Source organism: Besnoitia besnoiti, chromosome VI (genome assembly GCF_002563875.1).
Source record: "Besnoitia besnoiti strain Bb-Ger1 chromosome VI, whole genome shotgun sequence".
Taxonomy (NCBI): Eukaryota; Apicomplexa; class Conoidasida; order Eucoccidiorida; family Sarcocystidae; genus Besnoitia; species Besnoitia besnoiti.
In genome coordinates, this window is record NC_042361.1 from 3,789,255 (window position 1) to 3,806,515 (window position 17,261).

Genomic DNA, 17,261 nt, shown 5'->3' on the forward strand with positions numbered 1-17,261 from the left:
CAAACGCACGTTCAGGTGATTGTTTGCTTCCTGTGATTTTCCTTCGGTATCTAATATGGTATCGCGTAGCCGCGTCTTGTACTTGCGTAAGCAGATGCTGTTTTGAGCTTCCATGAAACCGGAGCGTGTTACCGCGCAGACGTGGCAGCCATACCCTGGTGTGTATTACCTCGACGAGTTGCGAAAAATGGGTTTGGCAGAGGGAGTTTCCGTGGTTTTTAGGATACAAATGTCAGTCGTCGCGGATCCAACAGCGTTGCTGTTGTTGGCGGCGAGTGGAGAGAGGCCCTCTAGGAAGTCAGTCGCTTTTATGACACACAGGATACAAGCAGAGTCACAGCGTTTCCTCATCAGCTCAGAGAGAGAAGATGCCCGTCTAGCCCTGGCAGGAGAATGATACATAGCATCTCGCCGGCAGGCTCAGCGCTGGGGTGGTAAAGGTTCGGAGGGTCATAGCAAATATATCAGCACAGCAGCTGAGCTATAGCAGGTCATGTTCACTTCAAGCACGCCAACACACACTGCAGTTACCTCCACATGCCGCTGCTCCTCAGTGTGGAGTCTCAACGCTACTCACTGCACGAGCATAGGATCAATTCATCCTATTTCGTGGGGACAGCGCAGCCAACGAGTTACGCCATGTTTATCTCAACCCGTATGAAGACAGCGTAGCTGATAAACCATTGCGTTCTGTAGACACCGTAGCATAGTGTTCTTCACGCGTTGCTCGCTTGCGGCGGCGCCTGGGAACAAGTATCTGGGCGGCCCAGAGAAGGCCGGCCTGTCAAGTATTCGAGGACATGGACTCAGAGTTTGGGAAAGTTCTTGCTCCACCACATTGAAAGCATACCCATATAACGAAGACGACAAAGTTGGGTGTGAGCGAATAATTATTGCAAGAAGTGTCGCTCACTCGCTCGAGCCAACTTGCGAGAGTGCATGCAGTTTCCGACAAAATGTGAGAGTCCGTCTCTGGTAGCCGGCCCATGTGCCCGGTGCGCTAACGATAGTGGTATTGATGGTGCACTAACGATTGTGGTATTGATTACCTTTTCTGTCACCCTCGTTCTCAGACAGAGAAGTCAATGCAGATACTGTACACTGATATATCCTTTGGATAGAGCGTAAATTGTCAACCAGAGTTTAGGTGTGACCGTTGCGGGCGAACGCTAGCTGCTAACTGGCGGCACGTCGTCGTCCTTAAGGTCGCGTCGACTGAGGCGCACTTCGCCGTCGTTTGCCGAACATCCGGTTGCAATTACCTCTACCGATGTCACAGTGAGTTCCCTGTAGTCTCCGACCGGACGGTGATAAAAGGCACGGAAGTGTTTTCTTTTTCGAGTCGTCTATCATCAACTCTCCGCGTTAATAGCAGTGTGTCATGGCATTTTTAATGCGTTGTGGTGTATCGTGACTTCTGCTTTCACACGCGGACTTTTCGACACCCAAGCAAGGCGCCACAATTGAAGGATGGTTTGTATCCAGCACTGTTAGCGACACTGCAAGAGTCCCATCTCAATCCCGGAAGTGCGAAAGCACCGCTGGACGGAAGAAACGCATCTTTTTGGGCACAACGCGTTCTGCGTGTTCACTTCGTGTTTCCAGTTCGGTCTCGTTGGCATCTTTGTAATGCAGGCAGCTGGCTGGTCTGCGTGGGCTGGCTTCGAACGCCCTCCGAATCAACGGCGGCAGGTGCGGGTACGCGTGAGGTTGAGGGAGACATAACCGGGGGGGCGTCTTGCTTCTTTAAGCGCATGTTCGTGATACATATGGATGAGAACGCTGTTTCCTGCCCTACCTGGGGGTTTGCTAGAACTTGTATTGTCAATATAAACGAATTTTTTACACTGTCGAGGATCCTTGAGAACCAAAAAACAGGGTTTGGGGACGGAGATCAACGAGGTGATCGCCAACGTGGGTCTGACGTGTTAAGAAACCGATGGACCCAGACAAGCGAGATACAGCAGACTGTCTGCACCACAAGCTTGCACCAGCTAAGGTGGACTGAACATGTGGAGGTTGCGGGTTTCGTCTCAAGGCACAGCGAAAACTGTTTGCTCTTGGAAAATGGCATGCCGGCACACGCGGTGTAAGAGCAGTGTGTACCGCGACGGTCACAGCAGATGCAGGTGTGCGCACCTCACCACGCTCCTGTGAGACGGAAAACCGTACACCAAGCTCATGTGGCGGTCAATGGAAGAACCCCGAAGGAAGACGTATCCGCCAAGTGGGAGGGGTTCACGATAGCGTAACGGCGCTGGATATTCACTCTTTTGATGACACGTATTTGGTTGATGATGGGACTGGGGTGCTTCTGTGTAAAAGCAGTGGAACCGTGACAAGGACGCGGAATTCATGTTTCCTTGCTGAATCGTCCATTCTTCATCCTCGCCACGCGGTTGGTGATTTTGTCAGGATTTGTGGCCGCGTTTCTACGGCGAAAGCAGATTCAGAGCTTGGGGCTAAGGTGGTGATTCCTTTTCTGAGAGCCCAGAGTATTTTTGTGGAGCATGACGTTAACACTGAGTCCCTCTGGTTCGTGCAGGCGGGCTTGCAGCGCTGCGGGCTACCTAAACGTATCAGCGCGCACGACGATGAAGCCAAGTGGGTTCACAGACAAGGCAAAACAGTTTGAGACATGAATTGTTGTCTTCTGAATCGCGTATCGACGTTTCTATTCCAGGTGAAGGATGATGCGGGAGCTTTAGACGCGACATAACACGCGTACCTAGAAAATAAGGGTGCGGCTCCGGCCCTTTGTCAGCTTCTGCTGTTGTTTTTTTGAAATAAAGGATTTGTATTAGAGCTTCTTCCAACTTTTATCCAAGTATATACATCTAAACTATTAGGGTCAATTAACCTGATGAGGCCGAGAGATACGGCGGGCGCTCGTTCCTCGCCTGATGTGAACCGCCGTCTGTCACGGTGGAAGACGGCACCTAGCCAGAGAGCGGCTTTTCGTGTGTACATCAAGGGGAAGGGCAGAGCGAACCGCAACTTGAATCAGTCATCAACTTGAATCAGTCCTCCAAGCAAACAGGTTGCTCATCCCGTAGCTTAATTTGCAATACATATAACCCGGAAGGTGTCAGCGACGATTCTGTCGTAGATGTAATATATCCTCGCTATGTTTGTCACTACGTGAGATGGAAAATGGGGTGGGTTCAGCTGCGAAGAAAATCGACACCTTTGCTATGGTCTTTATGTTCTTAATGTTTAGGAAACGTTGGAATCGCCTATGCCACATTACGTTTACAGGCAGTTTTATTAAAGTAATTAGGACTGAGAACGAGTAGCGTGGCATGTCTGCAGTCGTACGGTAAAAAGTTGCTTGCCGCGAGGGAACTCAGCAAGCGTGACGTCCGATCGTTGCCCATGTATGAAAAGAGAGGAGAAAAGGGACTGGCAAACTAGTGAAGTCAACGTCAAAACCGTATCTGTACACCTTCGTATTTCGAGTGCACACGCTCACGTGATAAACTGCCGTTGGTCTCTACGGTCACCCGCTCAAATTGAAGGGGCTAGTCTAGGCACTGATCAGGCACTGAGAAGGCCACTCGAAAAATGTCAAGACTGCCCGGAGCCGCACCGTGGTTTAAGTCGGCATACGCTGTATCGCCTGCAACGCCGCCCTGGCAGGGGTTCGGCTACGAGCGGTACCTCCTGCTGGTAACATTCCTCCAGCAACACAAAGAGCACCGTGTTCCCTCCGTGGTGCGTCTTGCTTACTAGTAGCAGAAGAAAAGCTGTAGGGGGACTGCAGCGAGGAAGCCTTGGCTAGTTCCACGATGGTATCTGTGCCACGAAGTATGGCAGCGTAGACCGCGTCATCGCCTTCGTCGTGTGGGCTTATCGCGGCATCACAAAGTGCATCAGACTCGTGGGAGAGGTTGAACGCCCCACAGAAACACATTGCTCTGAGTCTAACCTCCCTTCGCGGCGACGATAGATCAACAACCGGCAAGCCCCATGTAGGCGACTGGAGATGTATGTTTGTGCCGGTTGGCGGCGAGAAGCTGTGTTGTCCATGCTTCTTGGCACCGTCCGGGTGCTGTACATCATGTTCCAGATCTGGTAAAGAATGAACACTAGGGCTTCCCCCAGAGAAAAAAAAGCCCTCAGCTGTCACGTCTAACGTGACTGTGCTTGAATCCTCAGCCACATATTGGTCGGAGTCCAGCCCGAAGGTGGCGAGAAAAATACTATCGTTAAGCACATTACTGTCGGCATCGAAGACCTCCAGAGCGTACGTCGCGTTTTCATCTTCTTGGTTGATGCCCAGATCACTGTGGAGTGCCTTTACTCCTTTACGAAGGGCAACACCTGAGACTGTATCGGGGGTATCTGGGCGGGCCGCGCTCTGTTCTGTTGTCAACAGATGCGGAATGCTTGGGGAGGCCCAACGTCGCTTATATATTTGTTCTCTTGATATGTCGCGCATGCGCTCCACTTCCTCCCCATAAAGAATTCGGCGACCTCCTGGGCCTGTAGGCGTGTACCCTTGTGCTTGGGATAGTTCCTGTGAGCCTCCTAAGGTCTCGTTGAAAAAGTCAGGACCCGCCTGCGATGATGACTTAGCAGGTGAGATGACAAACGCCGAGTCCCATACGTGGTTCAACACCGGACTTGAGAACGACGCCAATCGAGAAACATATGTCTCGTAGGAGATTCGATCGGCAAAGGACGCGTCCGCAGCATGAGCAGCACCGCGTTCCTCGGTATAATCATCATGAGTAGGCCATCCCGGGCGGCCGACGTGCGCTGTGCAGTCGCAGCGACGTGGTGCAGATGCTGGGCCGACGAGCATGGAATCATCGAGCCGGTTCGGTGTAAATGGGCGCCTACTCTGGAGTCCCGGTGAACCGCTCCGGGATGTCGCACAGGGGCACCGGATCTCGTCATGCTCGGCGCGGTTCATGGGAATGGCCATGCTCAGTGTTCTTCGTGTCCCTTCGAACTCTCGTGATTGCCTGCGTAGCCGCGAGCCAGTCTCCTCAGTATCGAAAGGCAACCGGACTAGTCAAGTTAACCAACGGAACATACACTAGATAGACTAAACGCCGTGAGTTGACACGAAAGGCGTTTTGCGAAGCCGACGCATAAACAGCCTTGTCAGAGTCCTAGAAGTCGCGATGGGGATCAGGGACGATTAAAAATACATGGGGGGAGCGATACGAATGGTCAGAACAGAAGTAACGACGGAGACCAGTGCCTCGCTACTGCCCGGTAGCGGCCGTGACGCGCTGAATGCGAGCGTTTGTGTCTCGGGCCGAGCGTCAGAATTGCTTGTGAATCCCCGAAGTCTACGAGCACTGTGTGCATCACTTGGAGCGACACCCAGCTGTTCGAATTTCAATCTGCATATGTTGCCTCTTCCCATGGCGACTTAAGAGTTTCCCCGGTGGCGTATTTGCTCGTGTCCGCAGCCGGCAGGGCGCGGCAAGCGTGCGAGTACGGTTCCTGCTACCTTGAAGACCTACGTCTGCCGTGGCGATTATGCCACTTGTGGCTTTATCGAAAGAGTGTGCGTTTCTGCATTTGCACTCCTGGAGCTTATGTCTGTTAGCGCGCGCATTTGGTGGGTTGCGAGGCACACAAAGGATGTTGTGTTACACATTTTCTACAGCGCCTGACAAATCAGGAAGAAAACTTGACATACGGGACATGTCGCGTCAAGCCGCTTCCGTGCTGTACGGCCTACTAAATTAATCATCAGAGTGGAAACATAATAACATGTAGTGACGATTACTACCGCATAATCCTGTCTCGCGCTGGATACCTACGGCTTACTGACAGTACTTTGCAAACCGCGGTGCTCTTCGACCGCGTTTGCTTCTATGGTACAAGGCATCTTACAATAGTTTCCCAGTAGTTTCCGCTAGACATGAGCTTGCGTCTCCTGGATACTGACACCGAACTACGAGCTTTTGGTGAGGCGCGCCGCGCATCGAAGAATACGTACAACCACAGCATCGGTGTATTACGAAAAAGCACTGCTCTTGTCTTTCTGTTTGGTGCATTTCCAATCTCTTCGTCATCGCCCGTGTGTTTTTCGTATTTTAGAGCTGTCCCTGTGGTGACGCTGCAGGGTGCGTGCAAAAGAGCGGATGCGCCTGCGATTGCACACAACGGTCACGCCTTCTGGCACATATAAGCATACATTTGTCTGCATCCAATATTTCAACACGATCCATCTTTATTGCATATCTGGCATTGCCGAAGAAGGTCTAAAGTGGCGTAGGACCGCGGCTCTGGGAACGAACCAATTTGATATCATAGCCGCACCCCCCTTTCCCATTCTCTCACTCCTCAGTACCACACAGTAACCATGAAAACTCGTTTGGGACTGTTACTGCCGCTGCTGTACGGCGGAGCACTGGCCGTTCCAAAAGGTATTGCCAAAAGTGATTTGCAGGTACGTAACAAAATGACGGTTCCCTTGTTAGGGAGCGTCGCCGAGCAGCGAAGGTACTAGAGCTTGGAGGCTATCCCTAGAAAACGCGCGCTAGCTTAAGCGGCTGCCGACGCGAGGCGAGACTCTTGAAGGGATGAACTCAAGAGTTCACAGTGACCTGCCGCTTGCACTGCCCTCCGCTTCAACTCACGGAGGGTGTCTGCTCTCTTGCGTCCTTCAGCCTGCGACAGATGCACCCTCTCCGTTTCGCTCGAGTAAGTGCTGATATGCATATTTATCAATGCTTCAGGACCCCAGACGACAACAAGAGGCATTGTAAGTGTGATTATGCAAAACTCTCCGCTCAGGCAACATCTGTACCGAGAATATACCTCGGTGGAATCTCGACGATCATTTCTCCACCTTGCGGCCAGGAGAGGGGAACACAATTGACGATACAATCCTGGACGCACTAGAGAATAGGGCAGCTTCGTTCGCCAAACAATATAAGGGATCCTTGAACGAATCTCTTGGGGAAGCGCTTGAAGAATATGAGCAAATCGACGAGGAGCTCGACAAGGTTGTCTTGTACTGGAGCCTTAAGACCAGCCAAAATGTAACTGATGACCAACTGAGACGCGAAAGAAGCAATGTCGACACCAGAGTGAGCAGGTAAGCGCTCTCAGGGACGGTCTGCACTCGCCATACTTCAAAGGCTTGCAGGGAGTCTCGCAGATACGCTTGTAAATATTTCTAGCTTTTTCTCCTCTCTCTACCTAACGTACATACACGCGGAAGGAGGAGCGGAAACAAACTTCTGGGGTCATATCGGCAACCCTGATGTCAAACTGTGGCTCGATAATGAATATTTTGCGGGCACTCTGCGTGGTTCAAAGGTTTTCATACCATATAGGGCACGCAAGGAAAAAGTGGAACAGAATACACATCTTGATACTATAGCTTCCACTCGCGGTCACCGCTTCGAGACGAGCAGCCTAAGCGCGGCGCGAGTTAGGGTGTGTGGTGCCCCGACCGTGCATGTGGTTAAGCGTGACCGTCCATATCAAGTCCCTAATCTGTTGCTGTTTGGATCGCAGACTGCGTGCAGATTACTTAACTTTCCTTCCTCACGAAATTGCACACATGACACCCGAGGCGTTACAGCACCTGGTAGACATATATGAGCGACTCCGCCGTTATCGATCGTTTGTTGACAAACTCCGCGTACGGGGGAAGTTCATGCTGGGCGAGCCGATTGAGAAGGCGCTCAACATCCGTGCGCCGTGGACTTCCCCAAGCATTGCCGTGAAAGCCTACCGGAAGCAGCTCAGCTCAGCCACTTTCCGTGTCAATGGCGACTCAGAAGCTCTTTCCTTCGCACGAATAAAAGCACTGCTGCGCAGCGAAGACCAGGACACACGACGACGCGCGCAACAAGCTATCAAAGAGTGAGTTCGCGTACGCAGCAGTGGGGGCTACTAGCATTCTGTCAGCCCCCCATTCCCACCATACAGCGCCTCAAAGTCATTAATCGAGTTACCACTCACATGTCACCCTCCAGGCCTTTTCTTGATTTTTCATGCTTGACAATGAGGTACATTTTATATGGCGGTGCTCGGCACGATGACAGGCGGCCGCTGGTAATTGGGTACTAGAAGTTTCATGAGGGGAGGCCATTTGTTGTGTAGCGGACAAGCACATGGGGAGGCCTCGCGTCGAGGCGACGCTTGTGTAGCTTTTCGACCGCCAAGTTGACTTAAATTCTTAGCATTGCGCAGGCAGCCACTAGTGGTACGGCGAGCACATCAGCGCAGCAGATCCGAGCTGAGAGCGTCACTCAAAGCCTTGACTCTCTCCAATGGCCATTTGCAGCGGGCTGGTGGAGAACCGCATCGATAAATTCGCTGCCCTGGCTCTGAACATGGTAGTCGGCAGTTGGTGCGTCGAGACTCGCGAGAGAGGCTACCGGGTATGGGCTTTGTTTGGAGATGCTGATGAGCAGAAATTGGGGAGGATGAATGCGAAGCTGCATGAGCGCGTCGGCCGAGGACACTCAGGAGCAGCTCTGCGTGCGTAGACGAATCCCGCCGCCGCCGTCTTTGCCCTAGTTCTTTTGCTCGCGAACATATCTTCTCCACTTTGGAATGCGAATGTCCATTTTCTGATAATCCACGTATCAGGGGCGTTCCTGTCTTCCGTGTTAATATAAAACGTCCGATTTTACATATCTTTTCTGAACATGAACGCATTGAAAGCCACGAAGGGGTTTAGGGGGCGATCGACTGCGTGCGTGTATACTCATCAGTCACCTCGTTCCCGGCGAAATGAGTTGAATAGGGTCTCCGACGACATTGTGGACGCTCTAATAGCTGCAGTAAAGACGGACGGCGTCGAGCTTGCGAGGAGAGCGATGCTCTTGAAGAAGCGGCTTCTGATCAAAACGGACCAGATTCGGGTCAGTTCGATGGCCCTTGCTTTGTGTTTGTCTTATGGACGATATCAGTATAAACTAAAACTATTTTTCCAAGAGCACAGCAGCAGTATCTGAACACTGCCACACCGTGGTTTATCTCATGGTGATGCTTCGTAACGTTTTCCCATTCAGGGTTTTTCTCTCCCTCTCTTGTTGTTTCGCTCTGAAATTCCTACAGTACCGATACCAACCTGAAAACTGTGGCAACAAGCGGCATCGAGCCGACTTTGCTGTAGGCGTTTCATGGATTCTGGGCTTTCCTGGGTCGGAAAGTCCTCATTGAGTCCTGTGCTGCTTCTGTTCGTGCACCCCGCTGTACAGACGTTTTCGTTCGTGGATCGCCTCGCTCCAGTGATGTTCAACAATGATTCGATGACGGATGCAGACGCATATCTGCCGTGGTGCAGCGCCGTCGCTATTGTCAAAGAAGGCTATGCAAGTTTCTCCCCAGTGTTCGTTCGGCTCTTTGAGAAGCTGCTGGATGAGAAGCGCATTGATGCAGCACCCGAAGATGGAAAGCAGACTGGTGCTTTCTGCAGTGGCGGCACCCCGAGCACAGGCCCATTCATCCTTTTGAGTCACACCGGCGTCAAGGCGAACGCCCAGACATTGGCACACGAAGCAGGTGAGCCCAATATCAATCCTACTTGCAACCACTTTCGCACTCCTTTCTCCTGAAAGCAGGCCTCGTGGGGTGCCCTCTTTGCTGTTCTGACGCGTTTTTTGCTATAGCGCTACGGCCTGACTCAACGAAAACCTCAAGTCCAACAGCTGACCGGTTGCTGGGAGAGATTCATCACTTTGTTTACCTTCTTGGCCAGGATTTAGGTGCCTTTGTCCTTGATTATGGAACAGCCGTGAGTTCCCTATTTTTCGTGTTTCTCAGAGCCTCAGAGATATAGGCATTTCTCTACGTGAAATCATGTTTCAAAATATTTTACGGAGTTTGCCACCATGCTTCTCTGCACTACCCAAGGATCCAGGCATTTCCGGTTCCTTCCTGCCTTGCTGTTTTACGATAATCCGGCACTGATATCAAACTAAGTTCATATATCCGCCGTATCTGACATCATTCCGTGGTGCCGTTGCCTGCGATGGTGCGTGCTGCAGGGCACGCCATACACTTCATGCTTGCGTACCCACACGGTAACCTCCAATATCACCCTTCTCTTCCTTTGGCCGAAACTGCAAGTATAATGGGAGAAACAATCGTGTTCTACCATCTGCTGGAGAAAACGAAATCCCCTCACGAAACCCTACAGATGCTTCTCGAGCATGTGGACAGTCTTGTCGGCACAATAATAAGACAAATCTCCTTCGATAGGTTCGAGGTGAGTTCTCTGCCACTCTTGTACGTTATTTTTCCTAAACTGTAGTTATGAGACTCAACCAACAGGGCAAGCTTCTACAAGGACAACGTTTTCGCCTCCCACAGTCCTCTTCTATTCAGCGGCGCATGCTGCAGTCGGAACGAAATTGTTAACGACTTTATTTTACCATAAGCGGCGGCCCGCCTACCAGCAGACGATTATGATATATATGCCGGAGAGTTGGGCTACTGCCACGTTCTGGTAGGCGGTCATGTTAGCAGGTGCAGCTTCTCTGGCCAGGGACAAGATCCGTCCGCACGAGGGGAAAGGGCCCACTCCATCTAATGGTAGTTCCGTTACTACAGAGACCAGAGACGAATGAAAGCTATTCTTGGGGTATAGATATTTCCAGACATGTCTAGCACCACACATACGCTTACGACGCACGGCATGCGTTTCTCCCCCGAGGATCAGGAAGCGCGTCCCACAATGGATTTCGATCCGCAGGCCCCAGTGTTCGTGGAAGACCCTGGGGATGCCGTCCTGCATCCGAATTTCTGAATACACGCTGGGACACGTCGTCTGCCTGCATATCACTAGCGGCTCGCTGGTGTGGCAGAACGGGCAAAAATTCTTATATGGTGATCGTTGTCGACCGGCGGCCGGGCGGCCAATCCGTGGTATGGGCAAGTGAAGGAGTTTTTTTCTGCTTCCAGGAGCTTGTGCACGAGGCACGGTTCTCCGGACTGGTGGCGGATGAGGACTTTGACCGTTACTGGCTTCAAAGCACCAAGTACGGTCATGGTCGATGCTCCGCTCCGGCAAAGCACTAGACTACTTCTCAATGCGCCAGTTGAGTGTATTATTCTGTTGGCTGCTCGCCCACGCCACACGCCACGAACTATAGATGACAATGCCGGCTGAAATGTATGCAGAGAATTCTTCGGCGATGAAGGAGACATCTTCGACGACTACGTGGGCATTGAGAAAGACTGGTCCAGTGTTCATCACTTTACCAAAGCTCCGTTTTATGTCTACTCCTACGCCTTAGCGGATTTGCTGGTGGGGTCGCTGCTCGTCGCCAGGGCGCAAAGCAACCCTCGCGACTTCGAAAAAAAAATCATTGCTTTCCTTGAGGCTGGCGACACAGCCAACCTCGACGCAGCTCTCCGTCCGTTTGGCCTGGATCCTACGACGCCATCTTTTTGGAAAGAAGCCCTCGAAATGAGGCTTGGTACGAAGCTCCACTCAGCACGAAGCAGCCCGCCCCCAGAGACCCGTCCTTTTTTCCTCCGTTAGATTGGTTTGGTGTTCTAACAACCCTCACTTCCCCTCCTGCGTTTGCAACGTCGAGGTGTTAACGTGTGATGCATGATTACCTTAGCAGTTTTGGAAGATGCTGGCCTTCTTTCAATCTACTACACATCTTCATTCCTTTGGCTATCGTTCCCTTTGCTTGTTCCCGCAGGCTCTGCAATCGAAAAGGCAGAAAGCCTTTCGGCCTCACTAGGTTATAATTAGTCTGTAGCGTCTGATTTTCACTCATCACGCCCCACCAAAGAAGCCAAGGAGAACAGAACGGGTCAGGGGAGACTCGCACGCGCGTTACGTACGTATGTGTAAATGGCCGGCTTCAGGTTGCGGTCGTAGCACTGACAACTCTGCGAATGCCGAAGTACCACCACGCCATGACATGCGCTACCCACGTGCAAGCCTCACTACTGAAACCCTCCATCTGTGCGCCTCCGATACATGAGATCAATCGCCAGATAAGAAACGGCTGCGTCTACTTCTGCCAGCGACAGTCCACCCGTTCTGCCTTGCCGGCAAGTGGTTGCTTCGTCCGGAGCAACCTGCTAAGCGTCTGGCTGTGATTGGAAGGGATAGGCCCGCGAGCTGAAAATCCGGTTGTAGCTTCTCGTTTACTACCGTTCGGACATGTGTATCATTCATAGAAGCGCACAGCTATCATCCCCTAGCTGTCTAGGCGGTTGGGCCGTTACAGATGCTCGCACCATTAAGGCGACGCCTATGTCGAGAAATTCGTGAGAGCTTGCCATTCTGCACAGTTTCAGTGCCTTCAAACCATTCGGCTGCTCAGTAGTCCAGTAGTAACCACGCTCAAGGTACACCTTGGAACAGTGCACCCACCTCGTGTTTCAATCTACAAGGGGTTCAGAAGCCTCGTCCAAATCGCGCACTCAATCACACTTGTATCAAAGATGGTTTTGCGATAAGAATGCGTTGAACCGACGTCGTGTCGACATCCATACCACCTCCATTGCGACCTTGTTTACACGCAGTGTGTGGTGGACGAGACTTGGCCCGTCCGCTTTCGATCCCACCTGGTTTGGGCTGGGAGTTGTGTGCGGTTCCAGAGGCAGTTGCCAGGGTAGGTTAACACGCTCGCATGCACACAGGAGAAACGTACGGCAGGCCGTTCGCCGGTTTCATATCACATCGTCACGCGAAGTGTATGTATGCTCGTCAGCGGCGGAAACGAAGTGGTGACCCACCGGGTTGGCATCGTGTTCCTCGCTGGATGATGTTTTCGAGACGCAGTGTGTGTGGCCGGAACGGCCTCCTTCACTGGGCGTACCCAGCATCTGCACACGAGAGGACTACCGGTATCGCTCATTGAACAGAGGTGACGGTATCAGGTCTCACGGGCAGTACATTTGGTTTGAATATGTAAATGAGAGGAGTGCCTGATGTAAGGAATGGATGTAGATCGGTCAGCTGGCAAAAACTGATTTTTCTATGAATCTGAAGCGGGGGAGGGACAGCACGTCGGTGGGGATTCTGTTCTGCATTGCGGGGTTAGCGATATGGCAACAGCTGTACCACGTCCCCGCAGATACGAGAAGCCATCACGACGCGACGAGACCCTGTCACACATTCCGGTTGATCGGGAATCTGAGAGAGAGGCTCTCGTTAGCATGCTTGAAGCTGCATTTTGCAAAGGACCCCAGGAGATCAGGGACGGACTCCGAAATGTTGTTGCAAGGACCAGGGGGGGCGAGCTGTTGAAGGAGGGTGGGAGCAATCCCGCCAGTGACGTTTCTCTTCTATGCAATTTCAAAGATGACATCGGGAGAACGGCCCTTCATTACGCCTGCCTTGGTAGGCGGCCTGTTAACGCAGAGTGGATTCTAAAAGCCTGTCCAGTCATTGTCAACTACGAGGACAGTACAGGGGAAACGGCCCTGATGAAATCCTGCCGGGCAGGAGATGTAGTTATAGTCAATATATTGCTTCACTTCGACGCTGACGTTGATGCGAGGAGTCAGACCGGAATCACGGCTCTCCATTTGGCTGCCGAAAGTGGTGATGAAGCATGCGTGAAGGCTCTTCTGGATGCAGGCGCTGAGGTAATTGAAAAAACTCATGCTCCTCAAGCATAGAGCACCGGTCTGGTCTCCGGCCAGTGGGTAACTGCGGGTGTCTTATGGTGAAGAATCTGATGCCGTTAGATGGTGTACATTAGAGCTAGGAGGCCACCACCACTGAACTTTCCGGCGTAGTTTTGTGTACGCCAAGCAGAGGTGTTGCAGGCCTCACTGCGTTCGAGGGACCTTTTATCTGCAGGCACGTAATTCGAACAGGAATGTAGTGGCGCGGTTTTGCCCGCTGCATCTGTCCGTACTGTGCGGATCATAAAGTGTGTGCTTTTGGGTGCCTCTCCCACAGCTTCTCATGGTGATACATCGGCCACGCCGTTGATTGAAATACTCAGTACACCTGGTACTTTCCAGTGGCAGACACACTGTCTAAGCTGTTAGGTTAGTCGTACTTGAATCATTTTCAATCGGAAAAGTCGACGCCGACGACGTTTCACATGTGGATGTCGGGCCCGATCTAGGGCTAAATCCGTTGGGTCTCTCCGATTAGCAGCAGCGCATATCTGAAACGATGTTAAGAAACCATCGTTGGTCGCTCGTAACATGGCCACGACGCGGACCAGCAACAGGACCCTACTCTAGTGCACAGTCTGTTTCTGTGTGCTGAGGCTGGCGAAGAGGGAGGAGCACAACACCGGAGTGCGAGTGTCGTCAATGTGCCGCGTGTTTGCGCAGGTGAACTGCTTTTCAGAAATCTCTGGAAGTCCACTACAGTATGCCGTTATGAACAACCACTATGGCGCGACAGAAGAGCTCCTAATGAGAGGGGCGAATCCCAACTACCCGTTCAATGATGCAAGCACCAAGCCGCCGACCTTTCCACCAGCATTGGTGTTCGCTTGCAACATGCGTCAAGATGCCATCGCAGAGCTGCTGCTGGTTCATAAAGCGGATCCAAATATCAGAGACCAAAACAACTGGACAGCGCTCCAGTGCGCTGCTGAGAGTGGTTCCTACAGAGCCACCGAGGCATTGCTCGAGGCTGGGGCAGACCCTGACGTAGTAACGCAGGTAGGCGCCAACTTGTTGCTGGCGACCAGACGTTTCCTACACGAGAGATGTAGAAGAGCTGCGGTGTATCAGTTGCGAAAGTATCAATGCGTACGTGTAAGAAATCAATGTTTGCTGAAGGGAATGAAACCGGCGCCAGACGAGTGTCCAAAGGGGGGATGGATACGAACCCCTTCTCTCTCCTGGAGGGTGTCACCGCTTTCGACTTGGCGATGCAGAATGAGAACTGGGCGATCGCAGACCTTCTGAAAGATAAGACGTGCCTGTTGCTGGGGGCTGGCTCCGCTTTCGAGGCGGTGAGTGTCTCGACTACATCGAGGGACATGACCGATGCCGAGAAGTAGCTTGGAATCCGAGACGTCAGACAGGATTGAAGCCCCTTCAAACGCAGGTCATCCGGCCAGCGATGCAGTCTGAAGCATGACGTTTTTGTTATAGAATGGCATTGGGGTCATACTGAGAGCTGCGAGGGGGTAGGAGTGGTAAGAGTTAACTCTAGACGGAGGCGACTCCCCTGCTGTTTATTTCATGTTGTCAACTCTCCGCATAAGTGCGTGTCGATGGCGGACCACAGAGAGGTGGTGACTGGACAGACCACCAGGTCTGAGTCGCTCGCAGGCGGAACAGTCACCGCTCCCCGGCAACGTGTTGGTGCTCAGCTGCAGGAAGCACGCCAGAAGCGGCGTGAGATGCAGGATACAGCTAGAAAAATGACAGCGAGAGAGGGGCAGCAGCAGGTGGATGATGCGATGAAGGCAAAGGCGGATGGCGATGCTTTCAGCGGAGCGGGGGATTTTGCTCTGGCTGCCGCGAAGTATACACAGGTACACAGGTGTGCAGCAAGGGGATCTGTGGTGATGTTCCAGAAGCCCTCTACATGGGGATTACTACGACCCCGGGGCACAGACTCGACTGACACCAACTCCTCGTTCACGCGTTAGTGTGAGATAAACCTTAATATCCAGCTCAGGAGGGCCGAAGGATCAAACTGGCAACGAAGTGGCGAGCAAAGGCACATAATATTCATGCTGCCGCAGTGAAGGTATCTTGGTGATCCCTTATTCGTATGCCCATAGCTAAGAATTATGAAAGGCAAGCGTATGGTTGTTCATATCAGTAGAGTACGCCCCGCAGCTGGAATCAGGTACAAGGAGGCCGCTATTTCTTCGTAGGCGTTGTGTCTCCGCTCCAGCGAATTGGGGCACGTCGTTCGCTTGTGCCCCGTAGGATATGCGAAATGTGAGACTTTGACAACAACACGTGACGCCTTCCGCATGTATTGATACCGAAGCTACGATACTGTAACAGACCTTGGACCAGAGTGCCCAATTATTTGCTTGTAATTGCACGCCCGTCTACAGGCTCTCGAGCTGATGCCAGATAATCCAACGTTGAAGCAGGCACGGGCGACGCTGTATGCCTCGAGGAGTATGATGTACCTAAGCATGGGAGATCTGGAGTCAGCCGAGAGAGATGCGGAACTAGTAAGCCCGTTTGACCTTCATGCAGAGGGAATTCATTCTTTTGAAGGAACCAACTCTTTGCGGGAGCGCGAAGATGGGTGACAGGAGTTTCAGCAAGGAGCGACCGACTTGTTTCGCAGAAGCAGAGGGACAAGTGCAATGCAGACTGCAATTCCAGAGCTGCACTGCCCAAGATTTCTTTTAAGATGTCATGTTCAGGATTTCTTAGTAAGCTCTTCATTGGTGTACGTGACTCCTTTACTCAGGCGACGGAGTTAGACCCCCTGTGGAGTAAAGGGTACGCGGCGAAAGCCCGCGTCTACAAGGAGAGGGAGCAATTTGACGAGTACACAAAACAGTTGTATGAAGCGTGCAAGCGGCAAACGACGAAGGACGAGGAATTAATGTAAGCATCAGGCACCAGAGCACTGAAACCAGATACAGACGATACGTGCGACAGGATATTCGGGAAGGAGAGTTCATAGGTGCCGTGCAGAATTATCTCAGTCCCTCAAAGCAACAATGCCAGATGATGTTGTTTCCTTTGAGTGGGGAAGGCGCGTCTGTCCACAGTAAGCAGAGGTCCAGACCTCTTGCGGGTAATCTTGAACTGCAAGGATGCATCCAAACCTATTGGTTTCGAGATGGGTCATAAAGAACCAATCAGGGTGGAAAAGCATGTCCCAGTAGCTGTACTCACATGCGTGCACAATTTCCGACGTTAAAGAACGAAATCCTGCACATCGAAAGTAGATATGTGCCACCAATCGTGCAGGATTAGTATGGTCTCGGAGTCGACCCCACAGCAGTGCAAAAGCATATCTAATTCTTTTTTCAGCGCTGGCCTACAGAAGTGCAGGGGGGCGCGGGGAGGCGAGGTAGTGGGGTGGGGCATGATTTGTGCAGAAAATCCCTGGTCGAATACCTGTGCCTGCTTTTGCTGTGCGGTACAGAGCCGAGCTGAAAGAAGCAATAGCCATATCCAGGAGAAATCAGGACCCAGGAAGGCCGGAGGGCCCACCAACGGTCGTCGAGATCAATGGCTGAGGGCGGAAGGACAATGTTGTTCGACCAGCCTCTGAGTACCAGCTTGCCATTCGTTCTTCCGTCCCCCCGCCAACTACGAGAGTCAATATTTCCATGGCGGGCAATCGTTGCTCGTTCGAGGGGAGTTGCTTCCCTTTTAAGGGTGCTTCGACCCGAGCGCGT

The 17,261-nt window shown here is 52.1% G+C and overlaps 2 protein-coding genes across 2 annotated transcripts; both read left to right on the forward strand.

The window, feature by feature from the left end:
- Nucleotides 1-6,328: 6,328 nt before the first annotated feature.
- Nucleotides 6,329-11,698, forward strand: BESB_069380 (peptidase family M3 protein; the record flags this gene model as incomplete). Its single annotated transcript, XM_029365331.1, has 11 exons — nucleotides 6,329-6,415; nucleotides 6,636-6,669; nucleotides 6,763-7,066; nucleotides 7,492-7,842; nucleotides 8,267-8,363; nucleotides 8,700-8,849; nucleotides 9,189-9,492; nucleotides 9,978-10,198; nucleotides 10,894-10,970; nucleotides 11,113-11,411; nucleotides 11,646-11,698. 11 exons carry the CDS (start codon nucleotides 6,329-6,331, stop codon nucleotides 11,696-11,698), a joined length of 1,977 nt encoding a protein of 658 aa, XP_029218914.1.
- Nucleotides 11,699-13,005: 1,307 nt separating this feature from the next.
- BESB_069390 (tetratricopeptide repeat-containing protein) lies at nucleotides 13,006-17,099 on the forward strand (the record flags this gene model as incomplete). The annotated part of the gene is made up of 7 exons (XM_029365332.1): nucleotides 13,006-13,548; nucleotides 14,254-14,589; nucleotides 14,778-14,885; nucleotides 15,249-15,413; nucleotides 15,951-16,073; nucleotides 16,319-16,458; nucleotides 17,006-17,099. 7 exons carry the CDS (start codon nucleotides 13,006-13,008, stop codon nucleotides 17,097-17,099), a joined length of 1,509 nt encoding a protein of 502 aa, XP_029218915.1.
- Between the last annotated feature and the right edge of the window lie 162 nt (nucleotides 17,100-17,261).